Source organism: Jaculus jaculus, chromosome 14, assembly GCF_020740685.1.
Source record: "Jaculus jaculus isolate mJacJac1 chromosome 14, mJacJac1.mat.Y.cur, whole genome shotgun sequence".
Taxonomy (NCBI): domain Eukaryota; kingdom Metazoa; phylum Chordata; class Mammalia; order Rodentia; family Dipodidae; genus Jaculus; species Jaculus jaculus.
Window position 1 is genome coordinate 38,188,513 of NC_059115.1, and position 20,271 is coordinate 38,208,783.

Consider the following 20,271-nt stretch of genomic DNA (forward strand, 5'->3'; position numbering starts at 1 on the left):
ACTTCCCATGATATCATCTGAGTATTTTTCCATGGAGGTTCATAAAGATGTGCAGAGTGCTCCAACCACAGATGGACCACAGCCTCATGAAATGCCCCCTCACATTCAGACTGTTTCTACATCACACCACAGTGAAATTCTCTTACATCATTTTTCCCTTAAGTAGAAATTACTAGAAGCAGATTGACTAAGTCAAGGGGCTGTGTACTCCCATGCTTTCAATATTTAGAATCAGCCGAAAATATGACATTAGTGAATACATTCTTACTATTACTATTTATCACATTCCTTTACTTTTACTTTTTTTTTTTTTTTTTTTTTTTGAGGTAGGGTCTTGTTCTAACCCAGGCTGACCTGAAATTTACTATGTAGTCTCAGGGTGGCCTTGAACTCATGGTGATCCTCTTACCTTGCCTCCCAAGTCCTGGGATTAAAGGTGTGTGCTACCACACCCAGCTATTTTACTTTTTTTTTTTTTTTTTTTTTTTTTTTTTTGAGATAGGGTTTTGCTCTATAACCCAGGCTGCATGGAATATACTAGTCTGGTCTCACACTTGCATCAATCCTCTGGCCACAGCCAAATGAGTGTTGGATCACAGACGTGAGCCCCCATGTATAGCTTTAAAGAACAGATTAAATGTAGAGCTGGGCAGATGGCTCAAGGGTTAAAGGTGCTAGCTTGCAAAGCCTGCCAGCCTGAGTTCGATTCCCATGTGAAACCAGATGCATAAAATGGCACATTCATCTGGAGTGCCCCTTCTCTCTCTCTCCCTCACTACCTTTCTTTGCTTACAAATAAAGACAAAAATCTTAAAAAACAGATTAAATTTAAGATGTAGTCATTCACCCTTACAACATCATATCCAACACTGCCCTTTGAACACAGTGAGAACCACTTGCAGTCACTCTCGGTCCTCTAGTGTAGGGAGATCCCTGTATTGCTCAAGTTACCATTTGTTTTAGTTAAGTTGTAATGATTTCAACATCAAAAAAAATCAGGGCTGGGAAGATTTCTCAGTGGGTGCAGTGCTTGAAGCACAAGCATGAAAATCCAAGTTCAGATCCCCATAGCCCATGTAAAATGCCAGGCACAATGGTGTGCCCTATAATCCCAGCACCGGGGAGGTGAGATAGACAAATCCTGGCGTTTTCTTGTTAGCTAGTGTAGCCAAATTGGTAAGTCAAGTTCAGAGAGACTTTGTCTCCAAAATAATAATAATTATTTATTACTTTTTTATAATTTGTTTTTATTTATTTATTTGACAGAGAATAAGAGAGAGAAAGAGAGACAGCATGGGCGCACCAAGGCCTCCACCCCTGCAAATGAACTCCAGACGCGTGCACCCATTGTGCATCTGGCTAATGTGGGTCTTGGAGAATTGAACCTGGGTCGTTTGGTTTTGCAGACAAACATCTTAACCACTAAGCTATCCCTCCAGCCCATTTGTTATTGTTATTATAAGGTGGGGAGCAACTGAGGACTAAACTCAGTGTCAACTTCTGGCCTCCAAAAGCACATACATGTATGCCCACACACATCTGAACAGATACACACAAGTGCATGCATAAAAAAAAAACCAAACACCAGCCAGGTGTGGGGGCGCACGCCTTTAATCCCAGTACTCGGGAGGCAGAGGTAGGAGGATCACCGTAAGTTCGAGGCCACCCTGAGACTACATAGAGAATTCCAGGTCAGCTTGAGCTAAAGTGAGACCCTACATTGAAAAACAAAACAAAACAAAACAAAGCAAAACGGATGAAGATCCCAAACGCACCTGGAAATGCTGTTTCGTTGGGCAATCTATCTACTTCCAAGATGAAATCATCCTTGAAGAAAAGGTAGCCCACTATTGAGAACAGGTAAACCAGGATCAGAGCCAGAACCGCTGTTAAGATGATGGACCGTCCATTGCGGGTGACACTTTTAATGACATTAAGCAAAGTCTCTTCTCTGTACACTAAATCAAAAAGCTTAAAAAAAAAAGTAATAGAACATTTTTTAAGAAGCCTATACGTAATAATACGGTACAAGCATAGCCCATAAGATCAGCTACCCTCAGGAGCATTTTTCTATGACTTTAACACTTAACCTATTTCCTGTCTTGAGAGAGAACATAAACATAAACATAAATGAAGGGGTGGGAAACAGTAACAGCTTCAAGTAGCATGCAGCAGGTTAGAGGTCCTAGAGACAGAATGTGAGTTTCGGGGAGCAAGGGAGAGAACAATGATGAAGGTCTTAGCATGCATCCACTTTTAGAACTAATGACTAAGATTCTGTGAATGACAGCACCTTAGTCCTTGCTCCCAGAGCTCAGAGTATGGCGGTGCCCCATGGCAGGCACACCATGTGCTAGGGTAAGATGCCAGGGCTCTGAGCTTCTGTGGTTGTGATTTTGGGCTAGGTTGTGTGCTCAGCCTCCCTGAGCCTGTTCCTAATTTTCATATTGGAGGACGTAGACTTATTATGAAGAATAAATAAGCTGTGTCTATACAGTGCTTAGCATACATTTACACACTGTGCAAGTACAAGAAATGGTAATTACCAACATCCTGATGAAAAGACCAGGCCAAGGTTATATAGCACATGGCAGAGAAATTCATGGTGGAGACACACCAGGAAGTCCAATTCCCTACTCTACCCTCATCCCCCTAGTGTGGGAAGACCTGTGTAGGTCACATTGAGTTCACAGATTAGGCCTGGTCTCTGCCAAGGGACAAGCATTCTGCAAGAAGCTGGCCTTACAAGAACTGCAGGATCCCTGGAGGTATATATAGGCTGATGGCTAGATTTCCAGGAACTACAGTCATAGTTATTTGGCCACAGAACAACAGGAAGATAATTCTCTAGGATCACTCTTGGACTTGGAATCTAGTTTTTTTTTTTTTTTTTTTGTTTATTTGTTTGTTTTAGGTGGAGTTTCCCTATGTTACCCAGGCTGGCAGCAAATTCTAGATCTTATTGTCTTAGGTTTCTGGGTTCCTGGGACTGCAGGCACATCACCAGGCCTGGTTGCACTCTAGCTTATATTAATGAGACCTTACGCTAATATACAGACGCCTCATGCAGACTGTGTCTCGATTGTGGCTGTGGGGCATGGCTGTGCTCAGAGAAGTCAGTGAGGGGAGTGCTGGATTCTGACAGTGCTTTTTAATTTGTGGCAAGATGCTGACCAAGCCATCTACCTCTCTGAACCTCAGTTTCCTCATCTGTAAAATAAATGGATGGGAGTAGCTATCTCTGAATCCCCACATTAGAAGTTTATATTTGAGGTTGTTTCCTAGTCAATTAGCATTTTTTAACCTGCCTTACCCAAATCTGTGTCATAACAGTTCTGTAAGGAACTGGATTAAGTGGCATCTTAAAAGGAAGCAAGCAAGAGGCATTTAGTCCATGTAAGAGTGTAAAAGACTAAGTATTGTTAACATTGGTTGAACACTGCCCAGCAATGAACAAGTAGTATTTGTTTTCTGTGAGGAAGAACCCCAGCTCAAGTCATAGAAAACTGTTCTATCAGTTATTTATGAGGTTGAAGCAACAAACATGTTATTTATAAAAAGGAAACCTTCTAATTAAGAAAAAACAAACTCATGTTTAATGGAGAAAACTTGAAAAACACAAAACAAAGAAAAAATTCTAATAATCACTTGTAGATATCTACTCAACATATGACTTCTGACTTTTAAAAAGATGTATGCTTTTACAGATAAAGTTATATACTGATATATGCTACTCTTGCACCCAGCATTCATGAACATTTTCATGTGAAAATAATTCCTTTGTATCAGATTACATGAAGAAACACCAGTTACATAACCAATATTTCTTGCATAGTCAAGATATTTTCAGTTGCATATCATAAATAACCACGTGACAAATACTTCCTGAATGTGTCTATAAACATATTTGTCTACATAAAGCTTTTTGATCAACTTCCAGAAATAGAAATATGTTATAAGAGAAATATTATCTTAGCTGAATTCAAGTATACCATGTCATAAGCTTATACTTACCACTAGTAAAAATTTATATCCATTCTGTGGGGAAAAACCAGTGCTGGGGACAATTGATTTTTAACTTTTCTTAATATCACAGGTCAAACCTACAACCATATAGGATACTTTTGTGTGTGTGTATATATGTGTTTATGCATATTCATAGGGGATGTATAAGTGTGTGTGCACTTGTGTGTACATGTATATTGAGTCTAGAGGTCAAGGGTGGGTGTCTTCCTCAATCTCCTGTCACATTTTTTTGAGGCAGGCTTTCTCACTAACCTGGAGCTCCCCCATTTGGCTACACTAGCCAGACAGTAAGCCCCAGAGAGTCTTCTGTCTCTGCCTTCTTGTCACTGGGTTTATCTGTACAGGCCACCATGCTTGGCTTTCATCTGGGTGCTGGGGATTCAAATTCAGGTCTTCATGCTTGTGTGGCAAGCACTTTACTGACTGAGCCATCTCCACAGCCTGCCTCCCTCCCTCTCTTTGTGTCTTTTAAATTAGTTTGTCTTTGTTTGGCAGTAAAGATGAATGTGTCTATGTTTATTGGCCATCTGGATTTCTCATTTAGTTACCTGCTTTCCTGTGAACTTTGTACATTCTCATCTCCAGTGTTAGTATGTTTCTAAGGATACAGCTTGAATGAAGGCTTGAGATCGGGTTTAGCTGGTCTCTTGAGGGCCACAGCACTTTAATTAGGTCATGGGATCACTGTTTCCTCCTCCTTCCTTCCTGGCCCACTGCCACAGAGGGAGTACTTACTGCCTAGTAGCCTCTCTGCTGGAGTTCTCTTCCCTTTTACAGAAAATCCAGTTTCTTCTGGTTATAATCTATTCTTCATGGAAGTATGTGTGTGTACATGCGTGTAGGCAGAGACCAGAAATTGATGTTGGTGTCTCACTTGTTTGCTCTCTACATTGTTTACTAAGGTAGTATCTCTCACTTGAACCCAGAGCTCACCAATTTGGCTAATCAGTTTGCTGTGGGGATTCCCAGAGCACGGGGATTGCAGATGACCACTATGCCTGCATAGCATTTATGTGGGTGCTGGGAGTCTGAATTCAGTTCAAGTTTGCATGGCAAGTATTTGATCTACTAAGCCACCTCCCAAGCCCTTTGTGGAATAATGTGAACAGTTTTAGTACTGTGTCTGGGGGGTTAACTAGGCATATCCAGCACTGATCTGCAGTCCACAAGGAGCATATCATTGAGACCACAGACAGGCCAAGGTCCAGAGGGCTCAACAAACCCCCAGAATCACATAGCATAAGCATTTACCATGATCTAGACAGACCCTACTATGCTTTTCTACAAGGGAACTGAGCTCAGGGATTATCACTGGAGCTTGGAGTTCCACTTTATCTTTCTGTGGTAGATAAAAGATTTGAAAGCACAAATGCAAACTGCAATGAAAATACCAGTTTCGCCAGGCATGGTGGTGCATACCTTTAATCCCAGCACTCGGAAGGCAGAGGTAGGAGGATTGCTGTGAGTTTGAGGCCAGGCTGCAACTACACAGTGAATTCAAGGTCAGCCTGGGCTAGAGTGAGACCCTACCTGAGAAAAAGAAAACACCAGTGGAGGCACGTACTTTTCATGTGGCCAGATGAATAGTGAGGTTTGGACTTTTTAACCTTGCCAAGCCTCAGTATCCCCAGCTGATGTTTGAAGACATCACCTACCTCTCTGCAGGAGATGTACGTGTAGACAGGGAAGAGGACACAGTGCACACTTGTTAAATGATAACAGCTACTGTTTTTATGGACTGTGAGGGAGGGACTATGTTTCACCACTCTATCCCTTGCATGCAGCAAGGGTACTGGCTGGCAAATGACTCAAAAGAATGTAAAGAGTATAAATGAAGAAAAAAGGACATGAAATCAATTGGAGGGAGATAATAGGAAGAGCCACATGCCACTAGGGAGAGATAGTGCTGTCTGAAGGGGTATCTCCTGTCTCTTGGGAAAGACACTAGCAGTGGTGAGACCACCTGTGATCTCAGGGGGCCAGAAGTTTGCTGGATTGGCAGATATAGGTCTCCCTGATGCACAAGTTAAACCCCATCCAGGGACATTTTTGCATGTCACAGAAACGTTCTGGGATAGTCAGAGGGCTCCAAAGATTTCTGATATGGAATGACCAAAATTGGTCACATAATGGCAATCATGAGTACATCTGGAGACCTTTCTGCCTAAACCTCAAAGTGTAGCCAGACCTGTTTTTAAATTAGAGAAAATAACCCACCTGTTTAGCCTGCCAATGTCCACTGCTAATGGCATGAGCTAATCCTGGCGGATTCTCTATGGTGTACCAGATGGGAGAAGGAGTGGAGGGTGACAGAGGCAATGCTATGTGCCAGGTGCATGGCTGCACTTTCCTAATACTCTGCCATGAGTAGCTGCATAACCTTGACACGGCCCTGAGAGAGACAGTCGTCTTCTAATTGTAGATGAGAAAAACCGAAGCACAGACTGAAGCAAGCATTTCAGAAACCACTCAGATAGTCCTCCTTAAAGATCTTTCCTTGCTCTGCCTTTTGAAAGTCTATGACTCTTAAATTCAGCACCAAAGCCTTGGGCATTTTGTGTACATGCATGTATGCATGTGAGGTCACGTGTGTGGAAGCAAAGGACAACTTCAGGTGTTTTTCTCCAGCACACCATCCACCTTCTTTGATATAGTCTCTCTCACTGTTTAGAACTTACCAGTTAGGCTTGACTGTCTTGCCAGCAGACCCCAGAGATTCTTCTGTCCCCAACTTTCCAGCCCTGTGATTACTGGCACTTGCCACCCTACCTGGCATTTTATGTGGATGCCGGGGATCAAACTTCGGTTCTCATGCTTGCAAGATAAACACCTTACTGACTGAGCTATCTCCCCAGCCCCTTGGTTAATTTTGATATTTTTGATTTCTAGCCTTGTCATGATAGGCCATGTTTGTGCTTCCTATCATGTTATATAGGTATAAGAAGAGTCCTTATCTCCAACTCTGTAATTCTACACTCCTTTACCTAGAGAATAGCTTAACCTGCTATAATCTATAACTTGGCCTGTTTGGAAGAAAATGGGACAGATTAAACTCAAAGACTGTCAGATCCATAATCACCTGGCTCCATGGGAACAAAGTAACTTCCACTGAGAAGGATGCCAGGACCAGCCTGTTCCCTGAGCCCATTCCCACGAGTCCTGGATCCTACCTTGTCGCTAGGTGTTTTCATTGAGAAATGGATCCCATGGGGACTGCAGAAGATGTTGTCCAACACAGTCCCTTTGGTAAGTGTTGCTTGAGTTTGAGAAACAAAGACTTACAAGGAGGAAATATCTGAACCAGACAGAAGCCTCCTCACTAACTGGAAACTAGCAGATGTGCTGTGGACAGGACACAGTGGGATTGTGTACCTCAGGATTCCTGAGAACTGCTCTGTTCCCTATGTCATTTCCCTCTCCGAATCCCCCAACCCCAAAATCTGGATGTGGTGGGGCTCAAATGTGCAGGACCAGTCACAAATATAAAAACTGCCATTAGAATGCAGGGTCTGGGGTAAGACAACACAGTTCTCCCCACAACAGTATGTGAACCATGACACTTACCAGCAGACTGTAAAAGAATTCATGGACGAAAAGGCCCATGGCACAGATCAGAAGGTACAGCAGATGATAGAGGAACTCCACGTCCAGAACCATGGCTCGGTAGCCTCTAGTGAAGGTCCCACAGTTGCCCACAAAACTCATCAGAAAGATGATTTTATTGCAGACCTGAGAACAAACAGATGGCATGAACGAACCATGCCAAACTGTGCATGAGAACTTGGGGGAAGATTTTCAGTGCCCAGTGCCTGACAGACCCACCCAGAGCCATTCTGTAGCTCTACGTCATTTCATTACTGTTTGCTTTTCAGGCATATGGTAATTTGCACTGGTAGTCAAGAATCACTTGTGTGTGACAAAACAAAATTAATATGTTCTGAAATTATGATCTTCAAAAAGAGAAATTAATCATTTCTAACATTCTTCAATGGGTTAGTCAAACACAGAAGTCACCTCTATCCTTGAACTATGACAGGCATGATTAAAAGTATTCTCTAAATTTGCTATGTTCTAGGCATTATAGGGTTGCAGCTTAATGATAAGCAGAAATTCTTAATCTTTCTTCATTCCTAAGTTCACAAGGAAACTAAGAATTTTCTTGAGAAATAAAAACTAAGGTATGTGAAGATGACTTCTATTCCCCTGCCCTTTCTTTTGGGAAGAATTTCTGATTTTTCTTTGGGTGTTTATCCCTGTTTACGAATCAGTTCTTGAGATCTGGGTGGGGTTCCACCCAGCCAATTACAATCTTGTATTCTGCTAGGCATAATGATTGGTCAGGGACACAGGACCAAATGCAGCTGAAGTCAGTGAGGTCTATGGAGCTCCTCCCTGTGAGTAATGCATAAAACGATTTTGTTGTCCTTGAGAGGATGGAAGCTCTAAGCTGCTGGCATCATTTAGCCATACCACAGATGGTCAGACTGCCTCCAGTAAAGAAGACACAATGCCCAGTGATGGGACATGGGAACTGGGTCCTGATGCTATTGTCTGGGCTCCTGTGTTCATCTACACCTGAAGCTAGGCTTTGGACTTCTCAGTCAAAACAGATGAATGCATTTTCTCCTCTACTTAGGCTAACATGGGTTAGGCTTATTGATATCTCCAATGGAAGGCCAGGATAACACAGTCCCACATGTTATACAGTCTGACATGTTATTAGAAAAACGACTCAGAAGGCTGGAGAGAAAGCTTTCTGAGTGTGCTTGGCAAAACCACCTGCTGTTTTAGCTCTCTTGGCCCCAGGTGCCAGGGGAACTGTGCCAGTTAATCTGGTAGTTCAGTGTAAGTGAGCATCTTGACAATCAGATAAGCAAGGCAGCAAGCACCAATGGAGCCTCTCGCTTTTCCCAGTGTTTGAACCCTTGCAGGTGAAGGTCTTTCACAGGGTGGGAATGTATAGCTGACTCTGAATATCCATGCTGATTAAGTTTCAGAGAGAATGTGAGGGGTCTGGAGGGAGGGGCAGTGATAATCAGGTTGACATCTCACAACCTTAAATATACCCATGCCCTACCATCTTAAACAACCTTGCTCTTCTCCAACTTTCATTGTTTGTCCAGCAAATTGTTACTAGTTATGGGCTCAGCCTGCGCCCTACTGACTTTGCTTGGTCAGGCTTTGATCTAACTGTAAGCTAGGGCATACCCACATTTTCTCCCATCTGCTCTGAGCATTCATTCCAACTCCCAACAGAACAAAACTCACTTCCTCATCTTGATCCAGGACCCTGGTGTCTGGCCTTCATGATACCACCCTGGCTTCTTCCTCCAGTCCCAGACTCCGACATTGCTCTTTTGTTCACAGCTACACTTCTTTCCCCCTTATGTTCCAGGTGGTATCTCTCTCTGTCTTCCTATCTCCTCTAAATGGTGATTTATTTTAGCGGTTCTGGCCTCCTCAACTAATGTGTTATTATAAATGGTAATGAGCTGTCTAATTTGAGTCTTTCTTATAAGTGGTTTGTGTTAAAGAAATGTTAAATGTGGAATGATATCAGTCCACAGGAATGAAGAAGGTTATCTCTGAGGTACTAAGAGTCTTTCCTTTCATCCTTTCCCTTGCCCATCTTCGATTCTTTTAATTTTTATTCATTTATTTATGAGAGGGGGGCAGAGCTAATGTCAGTGCATGCCTTGTTACCTCAAATACTGACAGGCAGCAGTGTAAATGCATTCTCACTCTATAATCTTGATTGTTACGTGGCCTCATTCTAGTTAGTAGCAGCATTCCTCCCCCAGTCTTGTACAAGTGAAATTTAGTTGTCACCCTTGTTTCCTTCATCACTCATCAAAACAGGAATGTTTCCTTGAATGAGGAAAAGGACCTGGCCATACTTCTGTCAAGGAAAAGGTTCTGTGCCTGCACATGGTCTTCCTTCCTCTGTGTTTATGACATCCATGCCTTGCTGGGGACTTCTACACTATGACTCAAGCTTGCTACACCTGATCAAACGTACCACCAGAATCCCAAAGGCCTCCTTGCTTCCTGTCTCTCCCACCTGAGCCTGTATAACATGGAGGAATGAATTTTCTGGAATGCCTTTGTATATACCATTCCTTGGCTCAAAAACACTGTAAGTGCACCCTACTACTGGGAACAGAATTTCCCAACATCTGCTCAACATAAATGATTCCTAGGTGACACATTTATAAAACCAGAGGCACAAAGTTTGGGAAACACAGTATGTAGGTTCCCCTTCTCAGAGACCCATAATTCATAATTCATAAAGCCTCTGACAAGTCCTTCAGTTAAAAACACCTTTAACTTTGTTTAACCCAGTAATTCCCACAGTGATTTTGCCACAGAGCCAATTTTGACCTGACCTTTATCTAACATGGGACAATACTTTGAAAAGAAGCATGAACTAGAAGATGTGTTTCAATTGCTTTCTCCTAAAACTTGCTTCAATTTTTCCAGAGGAACCTCAACCTTCGTGCATGCTCACAGCAAAAGCCTTCTTTAAAGGGAGTTACATTTTTGACTGCTATGGTGCCTTTCATGTCCAAATTTTCTGTTTTCCTCCACCAGGAACCATGTGCAATCTACAGTCTTCTAATAGCTGTCTCTGTCTCCCAAGGGTTATTTCTCATATGGATGTAGTTGGTGTCCATCCTTCAGCTGCAGTGCAACAGCATTGCCATGTGTTGCCTCTTACATCTAAATAACTGTCCCTGGTTCTCTTTTTATGTCTCCACCTGCTCCACCTCTTCATTTGAACGGTCCCTCTTATCTCTCCCCTCTTTTCTTGCCAGAGTGAACACTGTGTTAATATTTGAGTACTTGAATTACTGGCTAAACATCTACAGTCCAAATAAACCTTTGGTCAGATTGGCCAAACTAACTTAAATCTCTACTCCCTTCATTATTCCTGCTTTTGTCCCAAGAGGGATATTCCCTAAAACTGAGACTGCTGAGGCCCAAATGATGTTCAAACTTTGGGAGAGGCCCATCTGCAGCAGCCACTTGCTTTTGCTTTGCTAACAGCTGGTCTAAGCATTTTTATGGATTGGAAGCACAGAGCAGAAGGGAGAGCATTTCCATCTGCCCCCAAACAAGAGCAGTGGCTGGGAAGATGTTCATACTCACATTGAAAGCTCCCAGAAGAAACAGCGTGGGCTGTAGCCCAACTGAAAATATCAGTCGTAGAATTGTGGAAGCAATAAGGGCCCGAATGCCATGAGGCTTGGGCAGAGCAATGACGATGGCCAGAGAGATGAGCATGGCTGTCCACAAGAGGCCTGACCAGTGGGGCTCCAGTGTTCCTGGAAGGACAAAGCAAAACTCAGGGTTTTCATGGAGCCTAGGTGACAGGTCAAGGCAGGTCTAATGTCATTTTCTTCAATTCTATCTCTGGCCTACTCCAAATTCTCAAATTCTCTGCCCCAGATATAATCACTGTCTTGGACTTTCAAGCCATACATGCTCCCTCCCCACCCCCCATGAAATTCTTTTTTCCTTGTATCTTAAGTTTAACTAAGAATTACCTTATCTGGGATATTTCTCCCGCCCTCTTTCCCACACTTTCTGGTAATTCCTGTGCAATATCCTTTCCTTTTTTTTTTTTTTTGAATGGTGATGAGGATACAACACAGGACTTTGTATGTGACGCAGGCACTCTACTAATAAGCTACATCTATAGCCTGTGATGCTATTTCCTTTCTTAAAAATTTTGACTTTTTTTGGCATGTGTAGTATTTTATTGTGCTGTATGCACATATATAGTGTCCATACATGTGAGTGCAGATGAACACTCAGAGGTTACAGGAGGACGTCGGGTGTCCCCCTCTATCACTATTCTGCCTTATTTCCCTGAGCCAGGTTCTCTTACTGAACTTGGAGATTGATTGGTTTGACCGGTTGACCATGAGCCCCAACATTCCTTGACTCCACCCCATTCAGTGCTGGCGTTATAGGCATGTGTGGTTGTTTTTTTTTCTCCTTTCTAAAACATTTTATTTGCTTATTTGAGAGACAGAGAGAGAGAGGAAGAGAGAGGCGAGGGAGGCAGATATATACAGAGAGAATGGACACACAAGGGTCTCCATCCACTGCAAGCAAACGCCAGATGCATGTGCCACCTTGTGCACCTGGCTTACATGGGTCCTGGGGAATCAAATGTGGGTCATTTGGCTTTGTAGGCAAGCACCTTAACCACCAAGCCATCTCTCCAGTCCCTTTTTCCTTTTTGGATTTTTTTTTTTTTTTTTGTAACAGGAGTGCTGGGGGTTGGATCAGGTCCCCATGCTTGCATAGCAAGTGTTCTTACCCACAATGTCATCTCCTCAGCCTATAGTGCTATTTCCTAGTGGTTAGTTTACTTGTCAGTCTGTCAAATTTCTTGAGTAAAGGACCTGTCACCAGGAAGACATTTACCTGATACTTATAAAATCCATGCCTGTGTCACAATTCACTCTTGGGGAAGGTGGACTTGCTGTCTATTAAATACATTTGCAAAGGAAAACTGCCGGCTCCCTGTCTACACCACATTTCCTCAGGGGAAGGACGACGGCAGCTCCCATCTCATGAGCATCATCTACAGTTAGATTCCAGTAGTCAAAGAGCTTCTACCAGTTTTTGTCAGCTTTGCTATTGCAAGTTCTATTTAGAGTGTCCCACGAGATGCCCTGGTTGCATAACATGAGCCAACATGGCTAAAAATACAGTTCTGTAAAACACTCATTAAAAAAAAATAAAACACCCCTATTGCAAATGCTGTTACATTTCAAGTCTCCCTTGGATGTAAACAAGTACTACATGATTAAGGACACTTATATAAAGGAGTTTTTTCAGAACTGTGGGGACAATAGCACAGTCCAGGAAGAGGCAAGCATACAGGTCACAGGTCTCCTGAGCTAAACCATGTTTTCTGAGAGGCCTTTTCTCCCCAACTGTCTCCTGGGACCTGGTCACTTTCACTCAGTGTCCTTGAAAAGGAGAAGCTGGCTAGAAATGAGTACAAAAGTATGTGAACGTTTCAGAACTGAAGAAGTGGGTTCAGAAGCATGGGTGCCTTTCTGTACACATTTAACAATGGCCAGACATCAGGTTAGCCTTTGCACATTAATTATCATATATTCAGTCTTTGTGACAATCCCTGAAGTGGGTTCAGTACGTCCACTTTTTTCTAAAGGAAATCTGTTTTTTACCTATTTTGCCCAAGGTAAAGACATTTAGCCTCTATTAAAAAAATCAACCCAATAAAAAAAAAAAGTGTAGATTTTAAAAAATTAGTTATATACATATAGTGTGTATACAGCCATGATGGTATCATTGTCCCTTTCTCTGTCGATGCCCCCCCTTCCCCGCAGACTGTGGGTATTGCATTATGGGGGTGGCCTTCAGTTAAGAGAGATAAGTGCAGATTTTGTGAATTGTGACATTTTATAGCCACATGACCATCACATGACGTCAGCACAATCAAGACCTAGAACATGGTCATCCTGACAAGTTTCCTGAGTTATCTTTGTGATTATTGCCTTGTCCCATCCCTTTCTCCAAGCTACCATGACTAAGCTTTCTGTCACTATAACCCTACATTTTATGAACCTCATAGAAATAGAAAAACAATCATATTACCAGGGAGTCTTTCTGTGTTGACTGTTTTCACCTAACAAGTATTTAAGAGTCATCATGGTTATTGATATTTCATTCTTTTTATTGCGGAGTAACATTCCATACTATAGACACACCACTCTTCATCCATTCAGTAGCAAATAGAAACTTGAGTTCCTTCCAGTTTGGAGATATAAATAATGTGACTAGGAACATAAATCTCAGAATGAATTTGCTTTCTTTTTTCTTGGACAAACAAAATGCATTGCAATGTTGTGTTTTATACGTAAGTGTAACTTCATAAGACAGTGCCATACTGCTTCCAAGAGACTGTACCATTCTGCTTCTTACCCATGCCTGGGATGCTCAATATTTACTTCATCTGTTCTCATAGGTTTGTACTGGCATGTTAATGTACACTTCCATGACAATCTCATGATGTTGAACATCTTTTCATGTGCTTATTGGCCACTTATATCTTCTTTTGTGAAATATCAGAGCAAGTATTCTGTCCCTTCTCAAGTGGATTCTTCTTGTTATGGAATTTGATGCGTTATTTTTATATTCTGCACATAAGCTATTTTCTGACTTTCCTTTCATTGTATTAAAGTGCTTAATCACTGTATTAAACTCCATCTTATATCTTAGCCTAAGAAACACGGCCAGTACAATGCATGCAACCAAAGTCCTGAAGAGGCCAATGTAAAAACCTGCTGATTCCCACCCAAGATGTAGTGCTAGATTTCAAAAAACTAACTCTAGAAATTTATCTTTGAGATAGCTGGATAAATCTGAATTTGGAGAGACTTGCAGGATTTACTGTTAGTTTGGTTATATATGATAATGGTATGGTGATTATACATATTTTAAAAATATGCTTATAAGTTAAAGGCACACTGAAATATTTATGGCTATAACAATATGATCTCTAAACTTCTTTAAAATGTTTCAAAAATACAGTAGAGGGATAGATGAAACACGTTTCATAAATGCTGTTAAAGTTGGCCTGAAAGGAACATAGCAGTGCATTACATTGCTCTTCCTACTTACAAGGGTATTTCTAATTCTCAGTAACAAAGTTTAAGAGCCATACATGCATTTGCTGAAGCATCATGGCATGGTTATGTAAGCATCTGAACTTGCCCATGTCAACAGACTGTGACTCATCCATTGTGGAAGATGCTTTGGAAAGGAGCTTTTAAGGCCACCGCTGTTCTTAGTGGCCACAGGTCTCAACAGCAACAGAATAACGTAAGCACAGAAAATAAGGGCACAATACACTTCTAAGTGGTACATTCTAGAAATCCTCCTTTTAGGATGAAAGAAATTATAACTGGCACTCCTATAGATCAAATCTAGGCCCTCAGTCAGGGTTGTCAAGCATTATATACAACTAAGCTCCACCTGTAGTCCCTGATGAAAAACCCTATACTCAGGTCAATGAACCAGATCTTATTTGAAGGCAGTGTTACCACAACCATCTTTCTGAAGACAGCACAGGTCACTCCCAGAGAGTAAACTGATGCATTTGAGTAACTTCAGTCTCCATGGAATGCAAAAAGCTTTCTTGGGTCCAATTAGCCTCCTTTCCCTCCCAGGAGATCGCTCTGTAGTCTATCAGCATGGTGCTCTAAAGCCCATGCAGCCAGGAAGGAAGCTTGAATCCCACAGTCCACTGAGAGCCAGTGCCACACCCAGAGCACACTATTGTAGAGCTGGAAAGACTCTTAACGATCAACTCACCCAGGGGGTCGCAGACTTTGATGGGCAAATAATAGGTTGCTGCAAGCATTCTGCCTAAACTCACCAGGAGGTTCTGATGCCATACCAAGGTCTCACAGTCACTGGCTCAATGTCACTATCCGATAATACAGAGTCTTAAGGAGCAAAGAAAGAGATCTGGCAATAGTCACATGACTAGTGGCCAAGAGACAGGTCTGGATACTAAGACTTCAGACTTATCACATCTAGGAATTCTACTGTATGAGACTTAACACTGAAGGGCAAGGGGCTGTTAACTCACTGCCCCTGATCCTGCCACAAATGACCAGTGGAGAGAATGGTTAAAGTGACTCATAAAAATTTCTAAACTAGGGCTGGAGGGATGGCTTAGTGGTTAAGGCGCTTGCCTGGAAAGCCAAAGACCCAGGTTCGATTCCTCAGGACCCACATAAGTCAGATGCATAAGGTGGAGCATGCATCTAGAGATTTTTTGCAGCTGCTGGAGGCCCTGGTGCACCCATTCTCTTTCTCTCTCACACACATTCTCTCTGTTAAATAAATTATTTTTTAAAATTTCTAAAATATTCTTGAAATGTAAATTAAAACACAGTCAAGGTGATGGCTGAGTAATCTGCTGTCATGAACATTTCAACTTCCCTGAAGTGGCAGGAGAGCTATGTCACCACCCTTGGCAGTCACTGACTCTTCCTATTCATACCTCTACTAACTACTTGGTTAAGACAGATGTCCCCTCTGAGGAAAACCTGCATCCCTGTGTTCCTAGTGAATCTTTTCCAACACGAGCATTCATGTTTCCTCAGTTGGCATTTAAAAGAAACATCATCCCATCCCCATACTTGTGTTTAGGTCATGTTTGGGGGAAGGGAAACTGGTCAAATGGTGCCTTCAAAACATAACTTAAATCCAAACAGAAAAGTGAAGTCTTTGAATGAGTATGTTATACATATTGGCATTTTATAGCATGTTATTACTTTGCAATTGTTTCTTAAATATGTATTTATTACACACAGACATGATTTCCAATCTATGACTACATTATTCAGTAAAGTGATCTGTCATCAAGTTCTGATGACAAATTTAGTTAAAAACTAGACCTCCCTGGAGCCTGGAGTAGGTGGGGCTGGGAATGTGGATCAGTGCTTGCCATGTGTGAGGTCTTAGATTCCAGCCCCGACATTGTGAGAAATAGAAAAGGGCTATCAATATCTAGCAGAACATGAGGCTCTCATGCTTGCCACTAGAGTGTCAGTAGCAAGTGGAGGGGTCCCCAAGATAAAAAATGTCCCTCTTAAGTTGTTTGCCTTTGCCCAGAAAATAATTTAGAATGTTCTCGTGGATAGCTAGGAGGAGAAGGTGGGTGGGGAAAAATCTATGAATGACGGCAGACAGCTTTCCACAGACTAAGCATTCAAGGACAATAGGCTGCAGTTATTCACCACCTGCCTTCCTCTCCTCTCCAACCTCCTGAAAGAACAAACAAACAAACAAAAAAATTCCAGACATTTCTTATAAAGTCTTTAGTCTGAAATCTATTCCAGAAAGATGGTATGGGAAAACAGGGGATTGATCACCCAAATGTTTATGCTGTGAGCTGGGGAGATGGCTCGTGGGTAAGACTGCTTGCTGCATAAACAAGAGAACCTGAGTTCTGCCCTCAGCATCCATGTAAAAGACTAGGCATGGCTGTGCACACTTATAACCTCAGAGCTGAGTAGGTAGAGGCAGAACAGGAGGATCTCTGGAACTTGCTGGTCAGCTAGTCTAACTGAATAGTGAAAGATTTGGTCTCAAGAAAGAAGATGGAAGAGTGCCAGTAAAGGACACCTGATGTCCTTCTCTGTCCTGTGCACACATTGCATGCAGACACCTATGCCAAAAAATGTCTATGTTATAGGGTCAGCCCCACCTCTACAACTAGCTTGGCTAAGTCTCTCAACTTCTCTGACACATATGTAAAACAAGAGGGATTAAGATGACTTCTCACATGCTTAATAGCTTCTTCTTATTCCTCCCTGTTTAAAAACACATACTAGTACAAAATTTCAATTATTTTAATTCAGACTTAAAACTAAATCTAATCTTTTCTGAACATGGGTTATTGAGATCCTAAATATGGAACCAACAATTTTAGGGACAAGATCCAAACATTCCTGTGGTGACTAGACATTTCCTGGAAACTAAAGATATGGAACTGGGTATGGTGAGGCATTCCTGTAGTCTTAGTACTTAAGAGGCTGAGGCAGGAGGATCACGAGTTCTAGGACAGAATGAACTACATAGTAAAACTGTCTCAAAAGGACAAAATAGGGCTGGGCAGATCTCTCCGTGGGTAAAGTGCTTGCCACACAAGATCAAGAGCTTGAATGTGAATCCCCCGCCACAAAAGCTGGGCATAGTGGTGGATGCTTGTAATGTCTGCCTTGTGGAGGCAGGCAGTGAATCCCTGGGGCTCACTGGTGAGTAAGTCTAGCCAAATCATTGAGAGGCCCTATCTCAAAAATAAGGTGGAGGGGCTGGAGAGATGGATTAGCAGTTAAGGTACTTGCCTGCAAAGCATAGGGGCCCATGTTCTACTCTCCACATCCCATGTTAGCCAGATGCACAAAGGTGAGTGAGGCAAGTGCAAGCTCGCACATGCCCACTAGGTGGCGCAAGTGTCTGGAGTTCGGTTGCAGTGGTTGAGGCCCTGGCAAACCTATTCTCTACCTCTCCTCTCTCTTGCTCTCTCCAAAAAAAAAAAAAAAAAGGTTGAGGGTGACTAAGGAAAGGGCCCCAACCTCAGTCTCTGGTCTCCACATATACATGTGCACAAGCACCTATTAATACACATGGGCCCCCACACATCCAAACATGCTGCACACATGCTTGATTACCCCCCACACCCACAAAGACAACACTGAGTAAATAGACAAAGACATGGATACCTCCTCGAACTCCTTTAAATGGGTAGAAAAACGCCACAAGCAGATTCATCAGGACAGCCAGGTTAAATGAAATGCTGCTCCAGAAAGACATGTTGCGGGCACACCAGTACAAGACAGGCTGGGCTGTGGAAACAGAGATAAGCCATGTGAGGCTGGAGCACTGGAGCTCAGCATGGGCCTTCTACCCATGCACCCCTACAAGTCCACTTCTGTTCCCAGTCTGCATCATGACAGTAAAAATGACCATTTGTTTAGAAGTTGGCACACAGTAGCATGTCATTAGATCATTTCTGTTTGGCGAACTCACTGAACAGAAGATGCATTGGGGGACAAGAAGAAATGCACAGGGAAAAGGCGGGACCATCTACCAGCTTTGCATACCCTAGTCAGCACCATCTGTGAAAGACTGAAGGTTATCCAGAGTTCAAGCACTGAGCTTCTGGTCTCCCCCACCGCACACAGGCCTTTAGTACAAGATGAGATGACCAGAGAGACCCAAAAAATAGCCTTTTAGAAATGTTAGGAAGACAGACAATTCAGAGTTGGCCCGGTAGGGCCTCCTACTGGGACTGATTCCATATTTCTTCCTGCCTCTACTCATTCCCTGGTGTCCATAAGCAGGACAATGACCGCATAGTGTTGAGCTGCTTGCCACTTCCCTCTAGTCTGCTGGTCAATCTCTGTGTGTCGGGGGGGGGGGGGGGGCGGCGGCTAGGGAATAGAGGAGGAGGACAGTGGTCAACAGTGAAGCTGACATTTCCATAGGCTCCAGGAGAGAAAGAATGTAACACAAAGTCATCACAAAGGGGCAAGGGATGCTCTCCACAACACTTTCTTCTTAACTCACTGCTACTGACACATGACATCATGTTGGCTGAACACTGTCACTCCTGGAACAATAAACCTGTCCTGCATTTGTGTCACTCAAAAGGAGAAGTAGTAGGAGCAATTGCAGGGCCATGCCAGGGGCAGCTTTGAAAAGATAATCTCATCAGAAGCCCCTCTTTTCAGATGGCAGTGACCTTGGGATGACTCAGAAGGCACCATGGTGCTGAGAAGTGACAGAGGGGTGCTCAGTACTGAAACATCTCTATCACACCTTCCAAGGCTCAGGGTCCATTGCAGAAGAGGTGGCAGAAAGAATGTAAGAGCCAAAGGAAGGGTAGGACTCCTTACAATGTGCTCCTCCAGACACAAAGTGGCCTGCATATCCATGACCTCACAGTGCCTGACACTACCTACACAAGACCATCATAATAGGAGGAAAAGATCATGACATCAAAATAAAAGACGGTTTGAGAGGGAGAGGGGATATGATGGAGAGTGGAATTTCAAAGGGGTAAGTGGAGGGAGGGAATTACCATGGGTTATTATCTAAAATTATGGAAATTGTCAACAAAAAATAAATTAAATTTAAAAAGGATAATCTCATCAACAGCACTCCCTCTAGAGAGAAGCATGGGGTTTTGTGAGAAAGGCGCTCTCTTATCATGGATTTATTTTTCCCAGAGAAGTCATCATTCAACTGCAGGAAAGTAGCCAATGATAAATCCAATGGCCCTGTAATGATGCCTGTAACAGCAGCCAAGCTGTTGGAAGCTTCCTTCCAAAAAAAGTTATGGTACAATTAAGTAGATCTCTGGGTCATTTAGTAGTTGTCCATATCATGTTTGTTCTTGGTCACAGGCAGTGTTTCCAAACTGTAGAGTTGTAGAGTACGATTACCTAGTTTAAAATCTTTCATTTCCTAAATGAAGGAAATGGAGATCCAGCAATGGCAGGTCTCATCCCAAATAAGTGATCCACTGGGGCTGGTGACAGAAATGAAGATAAATGGCTCATGTCACAGTTTAATAGAGGAGCTGACAGAAGCCAATCAATTTCCAGGTTAACAATTTTCTTTTTTATAAGTTCACTGATGAAGCTTTTTTTTTTTTTTTTTTTTTTTACAGATAGGCTGTCA

General features: G+C 42.6%; 1 protein-coding gene across 16 annotated transcripts in view; it reads right to left on the reverse strand.

The window, feature by feature from the left end:
* The window catches only part of Itpr1 (inositol 1,4,5-trisphosphate receptor type 1), a 380,520-nt gene that overhangs the window by 31,168 nt on the left and 329,081 nt on the right, over nucleotides 1-20,271 (reverse strand). For all 16 annotated transcript variants that reach the window (XM_045134263.1, XM_045134269.1, XM_045134267.1 and 13 more), the window contains 4 exons: nucleotides 18,309-18,431; nucleotides 11,176-11,351; nucleotides 7,591-7,755; nucleotides 1,776-1,971 (listed from right to left, as the gene is read on the reverse strand). In XM_045134263.1, coding sequence (XP_044990198.1) covers nucleotides 1,776-1,971; nucleotides 7,591-7,755; nucleotides 11,176-11,351; nucleotides 18,309-18,431 — 660 coding nt within the window. The remainder of the gene's footprint in view (nucleotides 1-1,775; nucleotides 1,972-7,590; nucleotides 7,756-11,175; nucleotides 11,352-18,308; nucleotides 18,432-20,271) is intronic.